The sequence below is a fragment of the Panthera onca genome, chromosome C1 (assembly GCF_046562875.1).
Source record: "Panthera onca isolate mPanOnc1 chromosome C1, mPanOnc1 haplotype 2, whole genome shotgun sequence".
Lineage (NCBI taxonomy): Eukaryota > Metazoa > Chordata > Mammalia > Carnivora > Felidae > Panthera > Panthera onca.
The window spans coordinates 3,515,558-3,535,607 of NC_138346.1; the positions used below are offsets into that span (position 1 = coordinate 3,515,558).

A 20,050-nucleotide genomic window follows, 5' to 3' on the forward strand; every position below is an offset into this window, starting at 1 on the left:
CACGAGGGGGTGCTCAGGGGGGCGTGCGAAGCGTGTGCAGAGGCAGGTACAGGCACCTGTGTCGACGCGGAGTGGGGAGTCTTCATTTCCACAAAGAAGCAGGCTCTCCTGCTAGAATCCTCGTCCCTTTGGTCCGTCTCTTGTGTCCTCATCCTTGACCGCACACGCTCGGCTCCCAGGCATCCCTTTACTCGCTTCCCCAGAAGAAGCTGGGATCTGTATTTGCGTGAAACCAGTGCCCAGCGGCACGTCTGTGCAAGCGGGAGATCTCAGCCCCACGGCCTCTTCTCTGATTAGCAGGAACGCTTCCTGAATTTTAGGCGTCAACACATCTAATCGTGGTGTTGTGTAACTGAGTTAAGAACCACGTTCAAGCTTCTCCCTAAGTGGGGAGCAGAGCAAGGGACCCACTTTGCCCCTTTTGCCTTCTTACAGCCGGGGTTTATCACGGAGGGTGCCACCGTCCTCTGATGTGGCAATCCTTACCGTGTGGGGCGGGCACGCATGCCACACAGCCCCAGCTCCTGCCCACCGGACTCTGTGCCTGCCCACTTCCCAGATGTCCTCCGGGCTACTGCCCCGCACGGCCTTCCTATAAAGAGACTGCGTGGCGGCCTCGTACCAAACGTCTGAAATTGCAAAGACCCTGGGAAAAATACGTAACAAGGACACTGAAAGGCTGGGGACTAGATGGTGAGGAACAGGAGGGCAGCTCTGTAGTTTTCTTTCTTTCCTAAAAATTTTTTTAATGTTTATTTTTTGAGAGAGGGAGGGAGAGGGAGAGAGAGAGAGAGAGACAGACAGACAGACAGAGCATGAGCAGGGGAAGAGCAGAGAGAGAGGGAGACACAGAATCCTCTGTCAGTACAGGATTGTCAGCACAGAGCCTGACGCGGGGCTTGGACTCGTGAACTGCGAGATCATGACCTGAGCCGAAGTCAAACGCTCAACCGACTGAGCCACCCGGGTGCCCCTGCAGTTTTTCGATACTGAGCAACTGGGGGGGCGGGGCAGAGCTAGAAACACCACGACCCTTCTAGGCGATACTTGATTTTAAAAACTATCTGGGTCCGGTAACAGACGACATCACAAACACAATATTAAAAGCCAATCCTTCCAACTCTTCACTCATAAAAAAACAACACGTTAGTACGCCTGGCTACATTTCCCCCCACTGGACAAAGTTTCCCTCCTTCCCAGGAAGACCCCAGCCCCGAGCACCGTTAACTTCTTGATAACCGCTAACTTTAGATATTTAGCAATGCAATTCTGGTATCACGGAATAGTAATATTCCAAATTTGGGAGCATTTTTCCCAATTGTGTCTTTGCTTAGACCTGAAATAAATCTTAGGAAAGCCCTCCCACTTTATGCTGGGTTTAGGTTTTTGGAGGCGGAGGGTCCCTTCTGCAGGACAGCGAGGTAGAGAGCAGAGGGGAGGAGGAGAAGGGACGAGCAGGATGGTGGCCGAGCAGGACAGGACAGGACGCACACTCACCACTGGGCTGGCCCGCGCCGAGCTGGCTCTGGAGGAGGCTCGGGAGCTGGAGTTGAGGTGGCCGCCGCGCTCCGAAGGCTGCCCGTGCAGCCCGCCGTCGGGACGCAGACAGAAACAAAGGGACAGGGTCAGCAGGGATCAGCGACAGCGGAGGCCCCCACCAGCGGCCCGTTAGTAGAGGTCAGCCACGTGCAGTGCGGAAAAGACAGGGGTGAGCACGGACACCAGGCTCCCCGTGAAAAGGAAAGCTGTGTCTCCAAGCTTCAAATAAAGGCCCGCGAGGAACAGAAAAAAAAAAAAAAATTAGTCCTAGTATCAAAAGGACACAGAATTCCTGGGGAGCGAGAAGAAAGTAACACAAAGCGTCCGTTCAAGTCGGCTGTGGAGTCACGCCTGCTTTACGCACAGAAAGCCACCTCGTCCGCGCGGACAGGTCTGTGTGTTTGAGAACATGAGTCCTTCCACTCGAGCACAGAAAGTGACAGCCGGACCGGGTGCTTGGCTTTTTTAGCAGGGGAGAAGTTTGCTTTCTCTCTCATTCCAAGTGAAAACAAAGTAAGATTTAGGGTCAATACCAAATCAAGGCATGGCCCAGACTGCCTGGTCTGGTGGCCTGAATGAAGGTGTCTGTCCGCCTGCACTTTCTCTCTTCCGGGAAAGGAAAACACAGCAAGTAGCCGATCTGGAAGCTTCTCCCTCTTACCTTCGATTTTTATTCACCTTTGTTCCAGCCCTAGACACGGTGCCATGTGTTTTTGTTCTTGTGTTTTCAAGTCTTACTTGCCTCTTGAGCGAGGTGGGAGGGGAGAGGGAGCCGGGAGGCAGCATTCGAACACGCACATGACTGAGGACCGCAGTCATCCAGCGGTCTGTGGCGTGGCCTGAGGGACGTCGTCCCAGAGACCTGCACAGCCCAGCGGTGAGCCCCTCCATCCAGCCCCCCGGGACACCGTGCACCCCAGCGGGAGCGGACTGTTCTCTGCCCTGCCCACACGGCCCCCCGGGGACGTGCAGGCCTTCTCCCTACTGCTGTGCTCTAGGCACAGAACTTCAGAGGTGCTCGTGATTCTCATCTTAAATACCACCTTTCAGCTTGCACATCTTTCCACCAGAATGTAATCCCCTGAGGACAGGGTCTTTGTCTATTCCCTGAATTCCCTGCAGGGACGGGATGAGGCCAGGCACAGGGTGCATTTAAGCAATACTTGTTGAATGAACAAAACCAACTTCAGACTATAAGCAGCCAGACCCACCCTACCCCATCGTCCTTCTCGCTTCTTTACCCCATTAGTATCTATTGTATACTTACGCTTACAGGTGCACAGAAAATACATCCATACGTACACCCTATGCAACAATCACTATCACATTTGGCATTCACAAGAAACTCACCACCATTCCTAGTCTCACCTTCTGCTTTATTGGTCAACATAAAAGAACATACCCAAGGTCAGTGCTTTAAGGCAGAAGAATTTTGCTTTTGGGTTCACGGTCACAAGCCAGAGGAAAACTGTCCTAGAGACAAATCCTACTGCGTTCTAGGTCATTCGTGTCCCGGTTCACCATGCAGAGATAGGACAGGTTGTGGTTGACCGGGCTTTTTGCTGGCCCACGTTTTTCCAAACGCCTAGTCAAAACCGGCTCTCAAGTCAACTGACCTGATCTCACAGTGAAAAGTAAGTTTCAGGTCAGTATCACCCGGGTCCAGGTGCCACCTTCTGAGCAGCTGGTGTCTGAGAGCCAGTGGGGCTGATGCGGGGCTGATGTAAGTTATAAAGATCCTGTCCAGGCCTCATCTCTTACTGGCCATGGGACCTTGGAAAAGCTAATCAGCCTGTGACCGGGGACATGGAATCGTAAGGACACTGGCCACACAGAGGTGCCAAGGAGTATGGACATCACTCTCTTCCCCGACTTCACTTTCTGCTACAAGCAACTTGCACGCTCCTGGCTCAGAGCGCACTGGTGGTGATGACTGCCCCCCAGCGTGTCAAATTAACGCCCGCCAGTTCACTCACGGCCACGAGTCCTTCCCCCACCTCACACACACACCCCTTACGGATGTTGAGGAAGGTATAAAATAGAAAGGTTTTCAGGCAAAACAATGGTACTTGAAAGTGAGCCAGTCATTTAGTTGTTAAACTGTAATTAAGTCATTTAATTGCAAACATGCACCCTAACCCTAACCCTAACCCTAACCCTTCCTGGGGAGGCTAACAGAAGCTGGATGCTCTGGAGGTGGGGACCAGCGTCCCAGAGCGGGATCAGGACCACCCTGTGCAGGCGGGCGGGGGGGGGGGGGGGGGTCAGCCTGGACTCAGGTCGAAACACAGGGTCCCCCCCGCTCCACCCTGCCTTGCAGGACAGGATGTGAGGGATTTTCAACCCCAGGGTCCAATCTGTCCAATTGAATTCAACAAATTCACGTGGGGCTCTTTCTGCGTGGGAGTGCAGTGATAAGCGCAGAAAGAATTTGTTTTTGTTCCCTCTGACTTCTTCGGCATGGTTTGATGCCAGGGACACGTGGCTAGATTTTAGACATTTGTGCTGTCAGGACAAGAAGACCTTTCACTTCCTTAAACTTCCCGAACCCCATGGCTCCCAGGTGGTTCCTACAGGAGGCAGAAAGCACACAAGTAAGAGTGCTCAGCGACTCCCCGGTAAGAATGGGGGAGGGGCGGCTGGTCTAAAAGTCCACCTGCAGAGGCCATATAGAAGGAGAGTGGATGGGACACACATCCTGCCTGATCCGAAGTTCTACTTCGTTCGCAGGAAAACTACCCAGGGCTCGCGACAAGTTTCATTCTCTTGAAGAATTAGTATGTTGTCTCTTTTCTGATAAAAGAAAACCATTTCGTTGCACTTCATCCATCATATGCAGGCCAGAGCTAATGCACGCATTAGGCATGATCTGTGAGCTTCTTAATGGCCTACAGACATGTTTAAGAACTGAGAAAAAGACTTAATACAGTGGGCTCCACCCCATTTAAAATGTTATGTAATAAGGGCGTCTGGGTGGCTCAGTCGGTTGAGTGTCTGACTCTTGATTTCGGCTCAGGTCATGATCTCAGGTTCTGTGCTGACAGGGCTTGGGATTCTCTCTCTCTCTCTCTCTCTCTCTCTCTGTCTCTCCCCCCTTCCCCTACTCTGCTCTCTCTCTCTCCATCTCTCTCTCAAAATAAATCTTAAAAAGAATAAAATGTTATGCAATATAAAATGGTTAATTAAATGTCAACAAAAACCAATGCTACGTCAATTAATTATTGGGTTTCGATATTTATAAAAATTACATTCTAGAGAAGCCTGTAGGTTTGATTGGCTTTGTAAGAATTTCTGAATACTCATGAAATATAGTAAACCATAAATTGGATTATTTAACCACTTAAGTAGCCCATTAACACCGAAAGCAACATTATAAAAGTACTTTCAAGCAGTGGTTAGCAAGCCATTATATTTCACATGGGGCCTGGGTACATTTTCACAGGACCGGAGGGGGAGCCCTGGCAGGCAGAAGGACCCATATGGTCAGTTGCCATTCAGTTTCCGCTGCCCCTCAGGATGGGCCAACTGGTTTCCCCCTTCCACAGACTGACTCCATTTTTTCTATTTTGCTTCCCTCTTTCATTCATTTATTCACTCGTTTTTTTCATTCAACAAGTAGTTCCTGCACGACTAGCTACACCCTTATGTGATAGCCAAGTCTGTCATTTCAAATCCTTTGAAGAGGTGGAAAGACAGCAAAATAAAAGGAAATTATGTACGTGTAACATCCCGAGTCTCTAATAAATCTGTTCATCTTCCTCAAGTATCCAGAGGCGAAAATAATTTGCAGCCTGTGGAACTCCCCTCTTCTTCCTTTTATTATTTTAAGGGCACCTCACTACTTAGTACTGTCAGCGTGTTGCAAGGAAAATAGCGGATGAAACTCAGTTGAGGTGGGTCTTCTCCCTTGAACTCAATGTAAACTAACGTGTGAGGACACTAACCCGCCAACCAAAGGCTTCGCCATTCACATCATACATGACCCAGCCTCACTATGATGGGAAATTGAGATGAGATAGTGTTTCCTCCCTGTAACTCTGGTTAGTAATCTCCAGGGGTTGGGACTGTGCCCGGTAAGCCAGTCAGGGTCATGCAGCACACGGGAGAAAATTCGGAAACCACAGAAAATGCCTTACAGCATAGGAACCGCAGGCGCTACCCCGCCGTGTCCCGCCGGGACCGATGTCATCGAACACAGATGCCTGTGACAAAAACAGACCGTCAGGTCAGGGAGCCCTTCCCTCTCCACCGGTGCCCAGAACACAGGAAAAGGGAAGCTAAGGAGGTCTGACCCGAGAGAAGAACACGTTCGGAACAAATCACGATGGAAAACAAGCAGGGAAGGCCTTCAACCACCCACAGAGGCCAAAGCTGTACGCAACAGGGTCATGCAAAAATCTAAGAGAGAAACCAGTTGCTGTTCACTGGCATGCAGTGCAACCCCCCAGTAGCTCCTTGAAACGCATCATTCTGAAAAACGTTCCTTGCTAAGGAAAAACCTGTTAATCCAGATTTAAAGTGAGCAGATAATTCAAATATCCCGAATTCTGTCATGACATCCTCACGCCTGACGTGCAGAAAACTGCGCTGGTATGAAGAAACTTCGGGATACAGCAGTATGATAACGACAGTTCAGTATTTTGTAATTCTTTGCAAATTGCTAACTAGAAAACAATACTTGATTAACCTGGAAATCTCACGTAATTAGGCACTGAAGGCCAATGGGGGTTTACAGGACTGTGCATGGCCACACCGAACTTTGCCCGGCTGAAAGGAGCTTGGATTCCCCTATCTCTCCTTGAGGACATGGCTGGTTTGTTCAGCCAGTTATATATGCTAATTCTTAGGGGTGAATTCTGATGGAAATTCAGAAACTTATTAGCAATACAGCAGAACTACTTTGTTTAGTGAGGGTTTCCTGCAAGGGGGAAGTGCCTTGTATTTAAAACTGGAAATTTACAAAGTCATAGAGCGCAATGGGTTAACATCAGTTGAGGTTACCAAACAAATCAAAAGCCATCTTTCTTTCTGCCAGCAGAGTAAGTAAATGATGCCTTTGCTCCATTCCTGGCTAATAATCCTATGCGAGCACGTGTCTTCCCGGAGCCTGAGGCAGTATGACAGCTACTGTCAGCTGCGGGGAGAAAGAACGCCCAGATCCAGCCAAAGGGGACTGACAGACATCACTGATCCTACAGGCTCCTTGTAAAGGGGGAGCTCTCAGGTGGTGACCTGCAGACATGCGCAGCCACACTCCCAGAGCAGGTGTGAGATGCGCCTGGCCCCTGGCCCCACCTGGCCCCTGGCCCTGAGGGGGCCAGTGGGGCCCGGATAAGTTGGGGGATGGGGCGGGGGCAGGTCAGGGGACTGTGCGGGGGGGGGGGGGGGGAGTGGAGGGGGAAGGGGATGGGGGCACAGGCAGGTCAGGGGAGTATGGGGGGGAAGGGGGTTTGGGGCAGGTGAGGGGACTGTGGCGGGGTAAGAAGGGTTGGGGGCGGGTGAGGGTCAGAGGACTATTAGGGGGGAAGGAAGCTGGGGGCAGGGGGGGCAGGTCAGAGGCCTCTGTAGGGGAAGGGGGATAGAGGTGGGGGGGAAGGTCAGGGGATTGTGGGGGGGGGAAGGGGACAGGGGTGGAGGGCAGGTCAGAGGACTGTGCAGGGGTGGGGGTGGGGGGATGGGGCAGGGGCAGGTCAGGGGAGGGATGGGGAAGGGGGCGGGGGTGGTGGATGGGGCGGGGCGGCAGGTCAGGGGACTGGGGGAGGCAGCACACGCACCCGGTAACTTGCAGGAGGCCGGGCAGCACTGTACAGATAGGAGGGCTGCAGGAGGAGAGCGAAAGGCAGGTTTTAAAAGCCTTGGAAAACAGCAACAAATAACAGTGACAAGATAATCATGATGCTTTCAGTAATCACGACAGCTGAACTATCGTACAACAGAAGGAAAGAAAAAAGTCGACGTAGGGTTTTCAGTAAATCACAGAGACAGAAATCCAACTTTAAAATAGTAAACGTCCCCAGGATCTCTGAAATAGGACTATTTTCTAGCCATTTCTTTTCAGGCATTCCTGGAGGAAAGAGTCAGGGAGTGAGAGCGAATGGTGACAAGGTGAAAATGTCACCAGCAGCAACCAAACCCCACAACTCAAAATCCCAGGTTAATAAAGCACTCCAGGGTGTTAATACATCAATTTCCACACAGGAAGAGAGCTGCGGACACAGCGCTTCTATTTCCATCAAATGATCCCAGTCCCGGTCTCCAGGAGCCAACAGGAGCTGTTAAGACTGCTCCAGCCGGCCAGGGCTGGCACGTCCCTGTAACGGGGAGCCCACACCCACACCCACACCCATATCCCAACCCGGGCTGAGCCGCGCCTGTGCGGGCATGTGCCCCAGTGAAAGGGCAGCTCCTGGCTCGGCCAGACCCTGAGTTCCAGAATAGGATCATGACTCATTTACAAGCAGAGGCCACGTAAGCCCGCAGTGCAGGGCCACCAAGAGGGTCAGGGAATGTGCGGGACCCAGGATGAATCACTCAGCAAGGCAGGGGAGACAGCAATGCAAGGAGATATGGTTCAACCTCTGCGGGAGGAGGAGTGCGGGGCTCTGATGCTGAGTTCCTTGTATAGACAACGGGCTCCTGTACCTACAGCCCAGGGCCTGACCCGCCCACCCGCCTTGTGAAAACAAAACAAAACAAAACAAAACAAAACAAAACAAACCAGGAAACAGAGGGGAGACTGAGCCAAAGAAATAGGGCTGTTCTCCCACTTCTCAAAGATGGAGGAACCAGATTAGGCACAAAGGCTTCCAAATTGCTTCCTGGACACATTTACAGGAGAAAAATATTTTTAAAGAAACACATGAAACCCCAAATGGGGAACAATTGCTGGAAAAGGAGGAGAGAGCCCCAAGAGACCAATTCTTTGGGCCTGAGCTTTTGGAAATACACACTTAATAGAGACTCCTTTTTCTATATAAGGTCCTAAATGATTTTGATAATGTCTTACAACGCTGACGAAAGTCTTAGCAAGTTAGTCAAGCCAAATAAAACACCTGCTAAACTCTGCTCTCTGGACTTGACATGGAAGAGGTTGAAGTATCTTCGTACATTTGATCGGAGAGTGAAGTGACCCCACAGAAGCAAAGAGGAAGGGAAGCGGGTGACAAGGAGGAGGACAGACCTGGTTTCCGCTCTGGGTAGACAGGAGAGCAAGGCCGCCCCTGGGAAGCCCGAGGTCCGAGCAGGAGAGTCCCTGTAGTCAGAGAAAATGCGAAGGAGGGGAGAAGGGCTCACAGCTTCATTTCACCTCAAAGGTACAATGGTATGGCGTATCCGCACACAGCTACCTTCTACGACAAAATCGGTTAAGGGCATGCACTTACGGAGGAGGGAGAAAGGAGGACGATCAGAAGGAAATAAAGACGGTCCGGTTAATTGACAAAACTAGGACACGGGACCAAACCAGGAGTTCTGAATCAACAAACAGGCAAGACTACATTTCATTACGTTTTAACCGACAGCCAGACCATAGGGGTTTGAGAGGTCTTTGTAATTTGAGCTCTGAGTTTTAAAGTTCGGATGGAAAAATTCAAAACTAAGGATTGGCAGAGGTATCAGCCTTTATGTAATAAGATATTTCACTGGACAGGACCTCTGACCTGGCTTTCTTAGTTAGCTATTTATACAATGCATATGTGTTCAGGATTCACAGAAGGTGGGGTCTAATTCAGAGACCAACAGTCTATGCAACGTCTCTGGGGAATGCTACCATACAAATTGTTTCCCCAAATAAAATGCTTTATCCAAACGGAAGGCTCCTTGAAGAAGAAGCCAGTCATCTTGGCAGTATTCTACGAATTGTACAAGCACGGGACAGTCCTTGAAGATGAAGTGGCTCCATTCAAGTAGCCTGATGGCACCTGGAGATATCCTGCCATCCCCTCAAGGTCCCATAACTTGTGCCTAACGTTCCCATGTCTTGCATAAGCTGTACCACCTGACCCGAGGGGCAGGCAAGTGGAACTCTGGAGGTGGGGTGGGGGGACGGACCAGGGGGGAAATGTTCTAACGTCTGACACAAATATTGAGAGAATGGTTGAGAGGACACCGTGTGTAGAGGCCATCTTGTCAACCCCTCTGTGGGACGTGGAAAGTGCCAAGGGGGAGAAGGCGTCCACGGCTGTGGCCGCCATGCCAGGGTGTAGGTCTGACAAATCTGGAAGACTGGAGAAGTCATTTAGAGGAGTCTTCAACACTCCGTGCTACCTTAATATCTTTCTGTTTTAGATTTAACTAAAATGAAACATGCCCATGTGTTTTGCAGGAATAGATATAATACCTACAGAACACGGTAATTACCAGAAGATTCTGCCGGTCGGTGAGTACAGTAAGACCTCGGGCAGAACAAGGGTGGGACATGTGGCCTCAGGAAAGTTCTGACGTTTAACGTTTTGAATGGATCGGCTCTAATTTTGACTCCAATGTGGGTTATTTCTCTTAAACGAATTTAAGTGAGTTGGAGACGTGCTGAACTGGGGTGAATGATTCACACCCACATATTAGCTACCTAACACCATCGTCTACTTCAGAGCAAGTTTCTCAGCTCAGAAAGTGACGAGGAAGTCAAGTTTTCTGGACGACGAGGTGCTCTTTGGAAACGGCAAAATCTCCCACTGAAATTCACACAATACACAAAAAATTCAAGATGGCGAAACCCACCAATACTTTGGTGATTACAGCTGATCTTGTTTTCAGTCAAAATTCACCTACTGGGGGAAGAAAGGGTGGAGTTCTTATTAACATATGGGGCTGAAAGGCAACCGTGGAGTTTGGAAAGTAGACCAGCAAGCTGATGGGGGAATGGAAAGGCCAGCCGTGTCTGGAGCCCCCTGCAGCAGGAACGAAAGGGGGCAGGGGATGAGGCAGGACAGGGGAGAAGGACCAGGAACTACCGGCTTTAGCTCCTTAGTTTCTATTTATTTTTTCCCCACGTACTCTTCGAGGTTCAGTTCACATCCTTTGTTGCGACACTCCTTTCTCCCTATTGTCCCATTTATGCTGCACCAGCGTATCTGGTAGCTGGGTCTGCCTTCTGTTCTAGAAGTAAATGCTTCCACAGTACCCACCTATCTCACGGTTACCTGTGTGATCTTTCTGTGATAGTCCTGCCTACACTAGGTTCCCTAGTGTTTGCTCAGTGAGCATGGGCCTGATGGAAAACAAACCAACCTTCTCTATTAGGGCTCTCACATAATTTAGAAATCTTTGCGCCCATCGAGATCGATGCATGTCCTTAAAGTGTGGGAAGGAACTCTACTGTGTAGACATCTGAATTTGGATTTGATGTGGTTTTCATCCCTAGTCCAGTCTGTCCCTGAGAAACTGCCACAAAGTTTACATGCACCCTACAAAGTAATTCTGTTTTCAGGAACTCTCAAGGAAAGAATGATAAGGTTTTCTTCCCCCCCCCCCCCTTTGATTACTTCTGACTACAAACACCCACATGAATACTTTCTTTCCTTGTACCCAGCTGAATGCAAATAGGGATTCGAATGCAAGACAGTGGGCTAAGCCTGCATAAAATACATCATGTCAATTAGTGCCCCCAACCTGACCTCAGCATCCACCCAAATGAAGATTAGTAAAACAGGCATGAAAAATGAAAAGAGAACTGAATTCACACACAACACTGCATGCTACAAAACCTGTGGTTTTTGAATAGAGGATGTGAAAAGATTTAAATGAAAACCAACCAATGTCTCCTCTCTGGCTGATGACAAAGTAGAGAATCTGCCCTCACCGCTGCTGCTGTAGCTGGAATTCTGAGAACCAAAGAAGACATTGTAAGTGGTGAGCACTTCCTCGCTGTCCCCCAAAGCACCACCTGTCCTGGCCAAAAGGCAAATATAAAATCACCAGTGTATAAAGTCACACCGGTATCAGTGCCCCAGAAATACCAATGTAGCTTAAGAATCAAGACACTCGGCTACGGCAGAACTTCTCAACAACCAGAGGTCCTCAGCTGTATTTTGTATTTTGGTGTTTCCATCCCCGCGATGTCTTATGGTTTAACTTGTACTGGTTTTCACAATATTTCAGCTCTCAAATTACTCGTAATTACTTACTCAACTCAATCTCCTGATAAGCCGCCTGTAACTTCCCACCGGGGACTTTCCTTATTACGTACTTCGTTAGGTAACGAAGATGATGTCTGGTGCAGTATTTTCCATCTTTCCTGGGCCTGACACAGCTGATGGCTCAGCTCAGCCGAATTTGCAGGGAGGTGGCTGCAGCCTGAGCGAGCTGCACCCATGTAGCTGAGAGCCACCCCCCAGACCCGCAGCGATCTCCAGGGACTTGGCGTATACCTTATAAAGGTCAGAGTCTGCATGGGGAGGCAGTATGTATGCATGTTACACACAAGGCATAAGATGCTCATCGATACGGTCAAGGTCGTTCTTCTACGTAGACTTTCAATTCCTTCACGGAAGAAAGAGGTGCTTCCAAACCCTTGTGGTCAGTCTGGCTATTTTACTCCTCCCCATGGACATGTGCTGCTGGCATCTGTGAAATGCCTCCCTCCCTTCCAGTCTTTTCTCCAAGCCCATCCTCACCCTGGGACCTTCCCACAGAACTTGCGCCATGCACGTATGCTATTTGGTTCTTCAATTGTTCTGTTTCCTCACTGTTTATGAAATCAATTTTATGTCCCGTTTTACTCTGCGGTGAGCAATTTTACCAACAAGCTCTTTTGCATTTGATTTCTAGAGACATTGTTCAAATCCTAAACCAAATCAAAAGGTTTAACTTTTTTAACTTACTGTTTAGCTTACTGTTAAAGCTTACTGTTTCAACGTAAATGTCAAAGATTAAGAAATATGGACATACGGATGGCACATAGCTCACTGATGCTACCTCGTACTGACCGGGGTACTCTAGAGAAGAAGGTGGCATTGGGTAGAAAGAGTGGATGACGGAACTTCTCAAGGAACTGCCAGCTCTAAGCGATGATTCTTTAGGATCAATTATGGGGAAAACTATGCCTCTGGGGGAAGAAGTTGCTAATTAGTCAACATAACCCCAATGAGCAGTCTGGGGCCAGCAGAGTCCTGCAGCCTGTCCTGTAAAGCCAGCTCCAATCAGTGCACAGGAGACACAGCTGTCCCCACCACACGAGGACAGAATGGTGTGCTGCCTGCTTCCATCCCCAGACGGCGGCCTTACCTTAAAGGAAAACATAACAGAACTGGAGGAAATCCAAAGGCCGTCAACATAAAAAACATAAATAGGAAGACACGGCCTTTAAAAGGGGAGGGTTTTTTTAGTCTGGAATGAGGAGAGTTTAGATGAAACGGAGGTGTATGCAATCCTTAAGAGGATGAGAGGCTAAACTCATCAGCCAGTTTCAGAAAGCTACAGTGGGACTGGGAAACTCCTCTGACACCTGAAAACAGAATTCAAGTGCAGATAGGATATATCTTAATACAAGTAAGATAAATGAGAAGAAACACTAATTATACAACTAGTAAAATTTACTATAAGATGAAAAGTAAAGCAAATGTAGGACTAGGAAGATTTTAGATAATTTAATGTACAACGGGTCTGCAAGTGGGTCATGCAACTTCATTAGAATATATGCAGTTTGTGACCTCCCTGCTAGATAGATCCAAAGGCCTCCCCACTTGTCTCCTGCTGTCGGTCCCTCTTCTCCTTTCTCCTGCCACAGAACGTTCATGACCCTGCCCCTTCTGCGGTCTCTGACCCCTGCCCTGGGAGCATTCCATGGTCAGGGTCCAGGGGAACACGGACTCGAACATGCGTGTCCTTAAAATGACCAGGGAGAGGTGGGCACGGAGGGAGAGAATGTCAGATGGGAGGTATACGTGAAAGCTGAATACACTTACTATACGCATTCTGTGTGTACACCCAGGGCAACAAAATAATGACCGAGTATTTGATCCTACATATTTCTAAGCTGAAGAGATTCTTTTTAACATCTGCCTCTTGCATTGAGACTTAGAATGTCCAGAAGACCAACTTTCTAAGAATGTTTCCCAGTTGAAAACCATTAGTTTCCACTCATTCACGTGCTTGGCCGGGGGTGGGGGTGGGGAGAGACCCTTTATCACACGGGAAAAAAACAAAAACACGAGGAAGCTAAATGTAGCAATATTTTCTTTAAACCGCTGCAGCAACCTGGTTGAATTTTGTGTCATGCACATTTTCTATACTAACCCTGCCAGATCTTCTATTCAGGGACTGGGATCCATATGATTCTCCATCATAACCATTTGTCTGTTTCAATGAAGAAAAGAAGAAAACTGACATCAGTATACGAATGAAGACGCAGGGACACATCAGCAGGGAAGCATTAGCTGGGCTGTAAACTGGGCTTCCTTCGTGGAGCGAACGAATGACAGGCCCAGGACAACACAAACCTTAGCGTGCCCCTAGATGCTTCCGTGCTTCTGATCTGCTCTGCCGCAACTCGGGGGGGATCGGACACTCAAGCCAATCACACCCGCCCAAGTCACTGTTACTTGTCAGTACAGGTCACTGTAGGATTGCAGGCAATGCCCAGCCCTTCCCGCGGGGTGAAGCACGTGGCCACGGGTCCACGGCTGCTTTTCCTCGGCAGTTTTCCTGTTTCCCGTGTTACGGTGGTGCCGCGGGAGTCCCAGTTTTCCAGCGGCCTGAATGCCACGGGCAAGTGGGGTAATGCCTTGGCCCACATCAACTAGTTTTCAGGTGTTGGTTCACAGGGTTAAGTCCTTGAAAGTCATGGCCTGGTATGAAGTTGCATTCAGAAGATTCAGAAATAGTTTCTGCTCAATCTATAATTCGGTGCAAAAGTTCATCATGGAAAAAATGTTTCTCATGGGGGTAGATTCTCTGATTAGCTTCTCTTTCTTTTTTTAATGTGTGTTTATTTTTGACAGAGAGCGCGGGAGCAGGGGAGGGGCAGAGAGAGAGGGAGACACAGAATCTGAAACAGGCTCCAGGCTCTGAGCTGTCAGCACAGAGACGGACACGGGGCTTGAACTCGTGAACTGCAAGATTATGACCTGAGTCGAAGTCGGATGCTCGACCAACTGAGCCACCCAGGTGCCCCTCTGTCTTAGCTTTTCATTCATCCTGTCTTCCAACTTTATTTTTCAGAATGAAATCTGAGGATGCATTTCATGATTTCCTAATTTGTCCTCTAGAAAAGAGAATGATTGGGACCCCACCTCCCTTCTCTCCTCACCTCTGCACCCACGTTCCACCAGCCAAAGCCTGGCCTATCTCGAATTGCTCTCATTCTATAAGGATGTTTCTGCTGGTTTAAGACAAGAGCTGTTACATGTCAGAGGCCTGACCAGCTCTCGAGATAGAAAAAGGAAAACAGTGCAGTGAGGGGTGGGGCTCCTTCGGTTGAGCGGCTCAGGTCACGATCTCATGGTTCATGGGATCGAGCCCCGTGCTGGGCTTTGTGCTGACAGCTCAGAGCCTGCTTGGGATTCTCTGTCTCCTTCTCTCTCTGCCTTTCCCCTGCTGGTGTGTTCTCGCCCTCAAAAATAAATAAACGTTAAAAAAAATTAAAAACAAGGAGAAAGGAAAGCAGTCCACAGAACTGGTAAAACTGGAAGGAGATGCCAGGGGGTCGTGGAGGTGAGTCCGAATTCCAAATCAATGCTCTATCGTGTGACCTTAAGCTGGTTGCTTAATCCACTGACACTCCGCTTCCTCAGCTGTTAAAAATGTGCCTAGAAATACATACTTTATAAGGCCACTGGGAGGGTTAGACCGGATTAAAATGAGTATCCCGAGTGCCTGAACCGTGTGCCGACAGGATGGCTGAGTGAGCATCTGTGGGAGGGACCCAGCACCCACGAGGAACGGGAGCCTTGCTCACGGGGTCGGGCATCGGGAGACCGGTTGGCAGGTATTCCGCAGCTAGACATTAATGAAGAATAAAGAAAGGGATTTCCAGACAGGTTACAAACCCAGGTTCACGCCATCCTGACTATAAAACTATGTATTTACTTTTGTTACAACTCAATACCAAGTCAACTTGAAGTTTCTAAATGAAACAAAAGGGTATGTAGACATCCCTCAACTTTAAATTTCAAACCTTGGGGCACCTGAGGGGCTCAGTCAGTTAAGCGTCTGATTTCGGCTCAGGTCACGATCTCACCGTTCGTGGGTTCGAGCCCCGCGTCGGGCTCTGTGCTGACAGCTCGGAGCCTGGAGCCTGGAGCCTGTTTCGGATTCTGTGTCTCCCTCTCTCTCTGCCCCTCCCTCACTTGCCTCTCTCTCTCTCTCAAAAATAAATATAAAAAAAATAAATTAGAAAACTGTGAGTAACATTAAAACATTTCTGAAATAAAGTTGATAGGCAGGAATGTTACTCAATCTAATCTAATCTAATCCCTTTCCCCACTGACAGGATTTTCTGATATGGAAACGTGTATCGAGGACTCGGATGCCTTTCCTATCTGCTTAGAAACTCATTCCTGGGAAAAATTAATGTAACAAGAAAGGCTAACATCAATCAACTTTTGATGCCTTTTCCTTTACTAACAAATAAAGTAAAATATATTACATGTATGAACCCTCTGGCTTTCCACTGCTGCTTGTGAAATACATCCTTCCCCATGCGAGTTCTTCCTTCTGGCCTTCTCGTTTTCCAGCGCGGTGTGCAGCCCAGAGCAGAGGGCCGTGAAGGGCGGGAGGGCAAATGCGCCCCTCATTGTCACCATTTCTGTCCTAGCTTTCCACGGCCGTGCAGGAAAAACTCCCCCTTCAACAGCTCTGTGGAACACCCACCCTTTCTGTAGTAGTGGAATTCTGCCGTGGGGAGTATATTCCTAGAACGAATTCTCCAATCCACGGAGCTCATGGACGCCTCTATGGTGAAAAGTACTTTGATCTCTTTAAAAAAAATTTTTTTTTAATGTTTATTTTATTTTTGAGAGAGGGAGAAAGAGAGAGAGACAGAGCGTGAGCAGGGGAGGGGCAGAGAGAGAGGGAGACACAGAATCCCAAGCAGGCTCCTGGCTCTGAGCTGTCAGCACGGAGCCCGATGCGGGGCTCGAACTCAGAACAGTGAGATCACGACCTGAGTGGAAATCAGATGCTTAACTGACTGAGCCACCCAGGCGCCCTTAGAGTACTCCGACTTCTTAAAGAACACCACCAACCTTTTCCTCTTGGCCAGTTTTTATGGTGGGGCTGTTTTTATGTAGCAGAACAGGCTAAGGAGAGTTGAAAATTAACCTAACGCATCGGAATAAAAAGTCCATAGACGGGATACCAGTCATCTTAAGTCAGGGCTCTGTTTAACTTTCTTTGCTCTACAGGGCGATTTTTCTTTTCTTTTCTATTTTACTTTTTTTAAATGTTTACTTTTTTTTTGAGAGAGAAAAGAGAGACAAAGCGTGAGTGTTGGAAGGGCAGCGGGAGGAAGACAGAGACTCGAAGCAGGCTCCAGGCTCCGAGGTGGCAGCACAGAGCCTGACACAGGGCTTGAACCTGTGAACCATGAGATCATGACCTGAGCCAAAGTTGTTGGACGTGTAACTGATTGAGCCACCCAGGCACCCCTACGGGGCGATTTTTCAACACCCTTACTGTGCTGACCACCTGCACCACGGTTACCTGGTGTGCATCTTAGGACCACGGCACCCTGACCTAGGCAGCCGTCAGAGCACCTAGAGCTGGGGGCTGGGGAAGTGTGTTGTGACAAGCTTCCCAGGTGGATCTCACACACAGCAAACACACACGAGCACTGCTATCAGAGAGAACAAAACACAGAAGACATCCACAAATCAGCGTTTTCTAAAAGAGTGTAAGATCCAAGCATAAACGTCCCGTCGCAGCCAATTATTCCAAGGGAAACGTGTGATTAGTCCCAATGCCACCAGCCACCGTGCTGGGCTATCAAAGCAGCACCCCTCACGTGCAAGCATGCGGAGGGCAACGGCTGTCTTTTCTGATTAATGGTGTTAGATTGCTTTTATAGTGAGTCGACAGACAGATCACGCCCAAGGGTATGGGAGATGGGAAGCAAAAGAAGGAAGGCAAAATCAAAACCCTGAAGTGCAGTCTTTGAGGCACTCGACTGAGTTTGAAAACAGAATGAAAACTGAAAAATAAAAATGAGATCGGAAACGTGTTTCCGTCTCTTGCTAACACACGTAGCCACTCGTTCCCCCAGGGACTGGCCCTGACAAAGAATTTGCTTTGGCTTTAGAATGAGAAGGCTAAGCATCTAGAAATCTGCTGCTGATGCGCTGAATGGCAGAGAATAGAAGAACTACGAGGACTGGCGAGGACTGGGGTCACTGTGAAATGCTGTGGGACGCTGTGTGAAAGCACTTCCCGAATCTAATCACGTGCCCCTGGGCTTCCCACGCTCCGTGGCGGATCCGTCCCTGTCCCTCGACGGCTCCGATCCATAACCAGCAGCCCAGCAGGAGGCTCGGGGCTCACCAGTGCTACGCAACTCTATGGCACTATTAAATTATCGTCTTAGAGGCAAAAACACATTTTAAAAACAGAGATTTGCTAAGTAACTTTGAAATGCGGTAGAATGAATGAAGCCCAAAATGCTCTAGAAAAAGTCCTAAAAATGAAGCCGTGTCTAAATTGCTACAATCCCTTCAGTACGGAAATCACTTTATTGCTAATTTCTGGCGAGATGAAACTTCTCTCCTTTTTACCTTGTCGTTTAAATTTACAGGTTTTCAGAAAGCACGAGGTGTAGACACACGGCCGTAAGAAGGGAAACTCCAAATTTAAATCGAACGCCTTCGTTTTGTTACTGGAACAGCACTTTTGGCAAAAGGGCAGGATCGCACATTTCATTTCAACGGACAGATCAGAAAACGACGGAATTTTCATTAGATAAAGTGACTTTGAACTTAATCTTTGAAAAGCAACGCAGAGGCTTTGGGAATTCCTGATCTGATCTGAGTTCCTTGAAAGCAAGGTGCCCTCCCCCCGACTGGTGCCCACAGCTGTCAGCACACAGCTGGTGCTCACAGACCGCGTGGTGAGTGAGTGTGTTCACGCACGGGCCGACCCTGAGGACCAGTGACACACCCAGGGGGCTCTGGACGCAGAGCGCTCACTCTGGTGGGGACATCTGCCCTCCGGCCCGTCGTCCCCCGAGGGAGTCTGGGGGACGGCACGTGTGTCTTTCTGGACAAAGACATACTTGGCTTTGTGGACAAACACAGCCATGAGATTAGTGGAAATACCGTAGGTTATTACATATCACACAGTAAGTACTATTAGGATCACGCCCCAGCATCTATCCGACCGTCTCACCCAGGCGTAAGGACCCCCATAATCCAGGTCAGGCTGTGGCTGTCGGCGTGCGGATGGAGAGGAAAACAACAGAAAACAGAGTTGTCAAAAATCAGTGAGAATAAGTTAACTCAGACATCACAAAACATAAAATACAAGCCAGGCGATCTTGAAATCTTCACAAAATTACATTTTTTTTCAGGACTTCCAGGATCTTGTGTATTTACAAAAGGAACAGCATCAGAATGAAGCCATCATAAAATGCAGTAACATTAAATCAAACTTCCATGGCAAGGGTTGCTGTAATTCACGAATTCGGACTGAGCAGTCTGACCCCGTCCTTTATATAAGACCTACTCTATTTATATTAGACAAAAGGGGAACACCTGTATCACTCTCAATTTTTAACTAGGAGAAATGAAAGTCTTAAGATGTCCAAAAATCTAGGTTTGCTGAGAAGAAGGTCCATGCAGACCCCAGGGAGATAACGTTTTCCTGTTTGGGGTTTACGTCGCTGTCAGTGATGGATGAAGAAGGCCTATATTTTGAGAAAGTCAAGAAGTAAGAGACCTGACCTCTGAACTTTGCAAATGGAGGATTTCAGAATATTAAGACACATAAACACAGCATGAACTGACCCTGTACAGATAGGGAGCGAGATGAGCTTTCTCCCAGCGGCACAGTTGGCCCAACAACCAAAGGCGGTCAGAGCGTCCAGGCCCCAGAGGACCTGGGGACGGATGCTGTCACCTCCTCGCTGCTCTGGGCTTGTCCTGAACCCGTCAGAGTTACGAGGTCTGCCTCTTATCTCCAGGATCAAAGTGCTCAAGTCTGTGGTTTTTAAAGAGTGTCATTTCACGAGATCAGACATATCACGGGGAAGAGCGGTGTAGGAAACCGCCTGGCTGAACATGAAAATCCCATCCTCGGTTGATTTTCCACTTTCTCCCCCTCTCTTATTCAGCGTCCAGGTTGTGGGCCTCTTCTCTAAAATGTGACACCTTAAAGCAAAAATGCTTGAAATCTTGGCAAAGAACGCTGTCTAGCAAAGAAATGTAACTCGTGTAGGTTAAACTCATTGAGAATGAAATGAAGGCTATAAACACCCTAACACTCACTAAGACTGCAATCGTTTTAAACTCCCTGGGGTCAGGAGACTTTCCGAGAACGTTAAGAAAGCGACAAATTCTCTTCCCAGAAAAATGCAAGTGTACCCCAA

General features: G+C 48.7%; 1 protein-coding gene across 50 annotated transcripts in view; it reads right to left on the reverse strand.

Annotated features, from left to right (window-relative positions):
* Positions 1 to 20,050, reverse strand: part of LRRFIP1 (LRR binding FLII interacting protein 1) — a 139,691-nt gene that overhangs the window by 33,503 nt on the left and 86,138 nt on the right. For 15 of the 50 annotated variants that reach the window (XM_078450725.2, XM_078450727.2, XM_078450701.2 and 12 more), the window contains 8 exons: positions 18,853 to 18,891; positions 13,774 to 13,833; positions 11,292 to 11,360; positions 8,720 to 8,791; positions 7,314 to 7,358; positions 6,541 to 6,663; positions 5,676 to 5,741; positions 1,498 to 1,575 (listed from right to left, as the gene is read on the reverse strand). The exons of 16 other annotated variants lie outside the window; for them this stretch is intronic. In XM_078450725.2, the coding sequence (XP_078306851.2) occupies positions 1,498 to 1,575; positions 5,676 to 5,741; positions 6,541 to 6,663; positions 7,314 to 7,358; positions 8,720 to 8,791; positions 11,292 to 11,360; positions 13,774 to 13,833; positions 18,853 to 18,891 (552 nt within the window). The remainder of the gene's footprint in view (positions 1 to 1,497; positions 1,576 to 5,675; positions 5,742 to 6,540; positions 6,664 to 7,313; positions 7,359 to 8,719; positions 8,792 to 11,291; positions 11,361 to 13,773; positions 13,834 to 18,852; positions 18,892 to 20,050) is intronic. 19 more of the 50 variants (XM_078450706.2, XM_078450704.2, XM_078450691.2 and 16 more) reach the window with 9 other exon arrangements.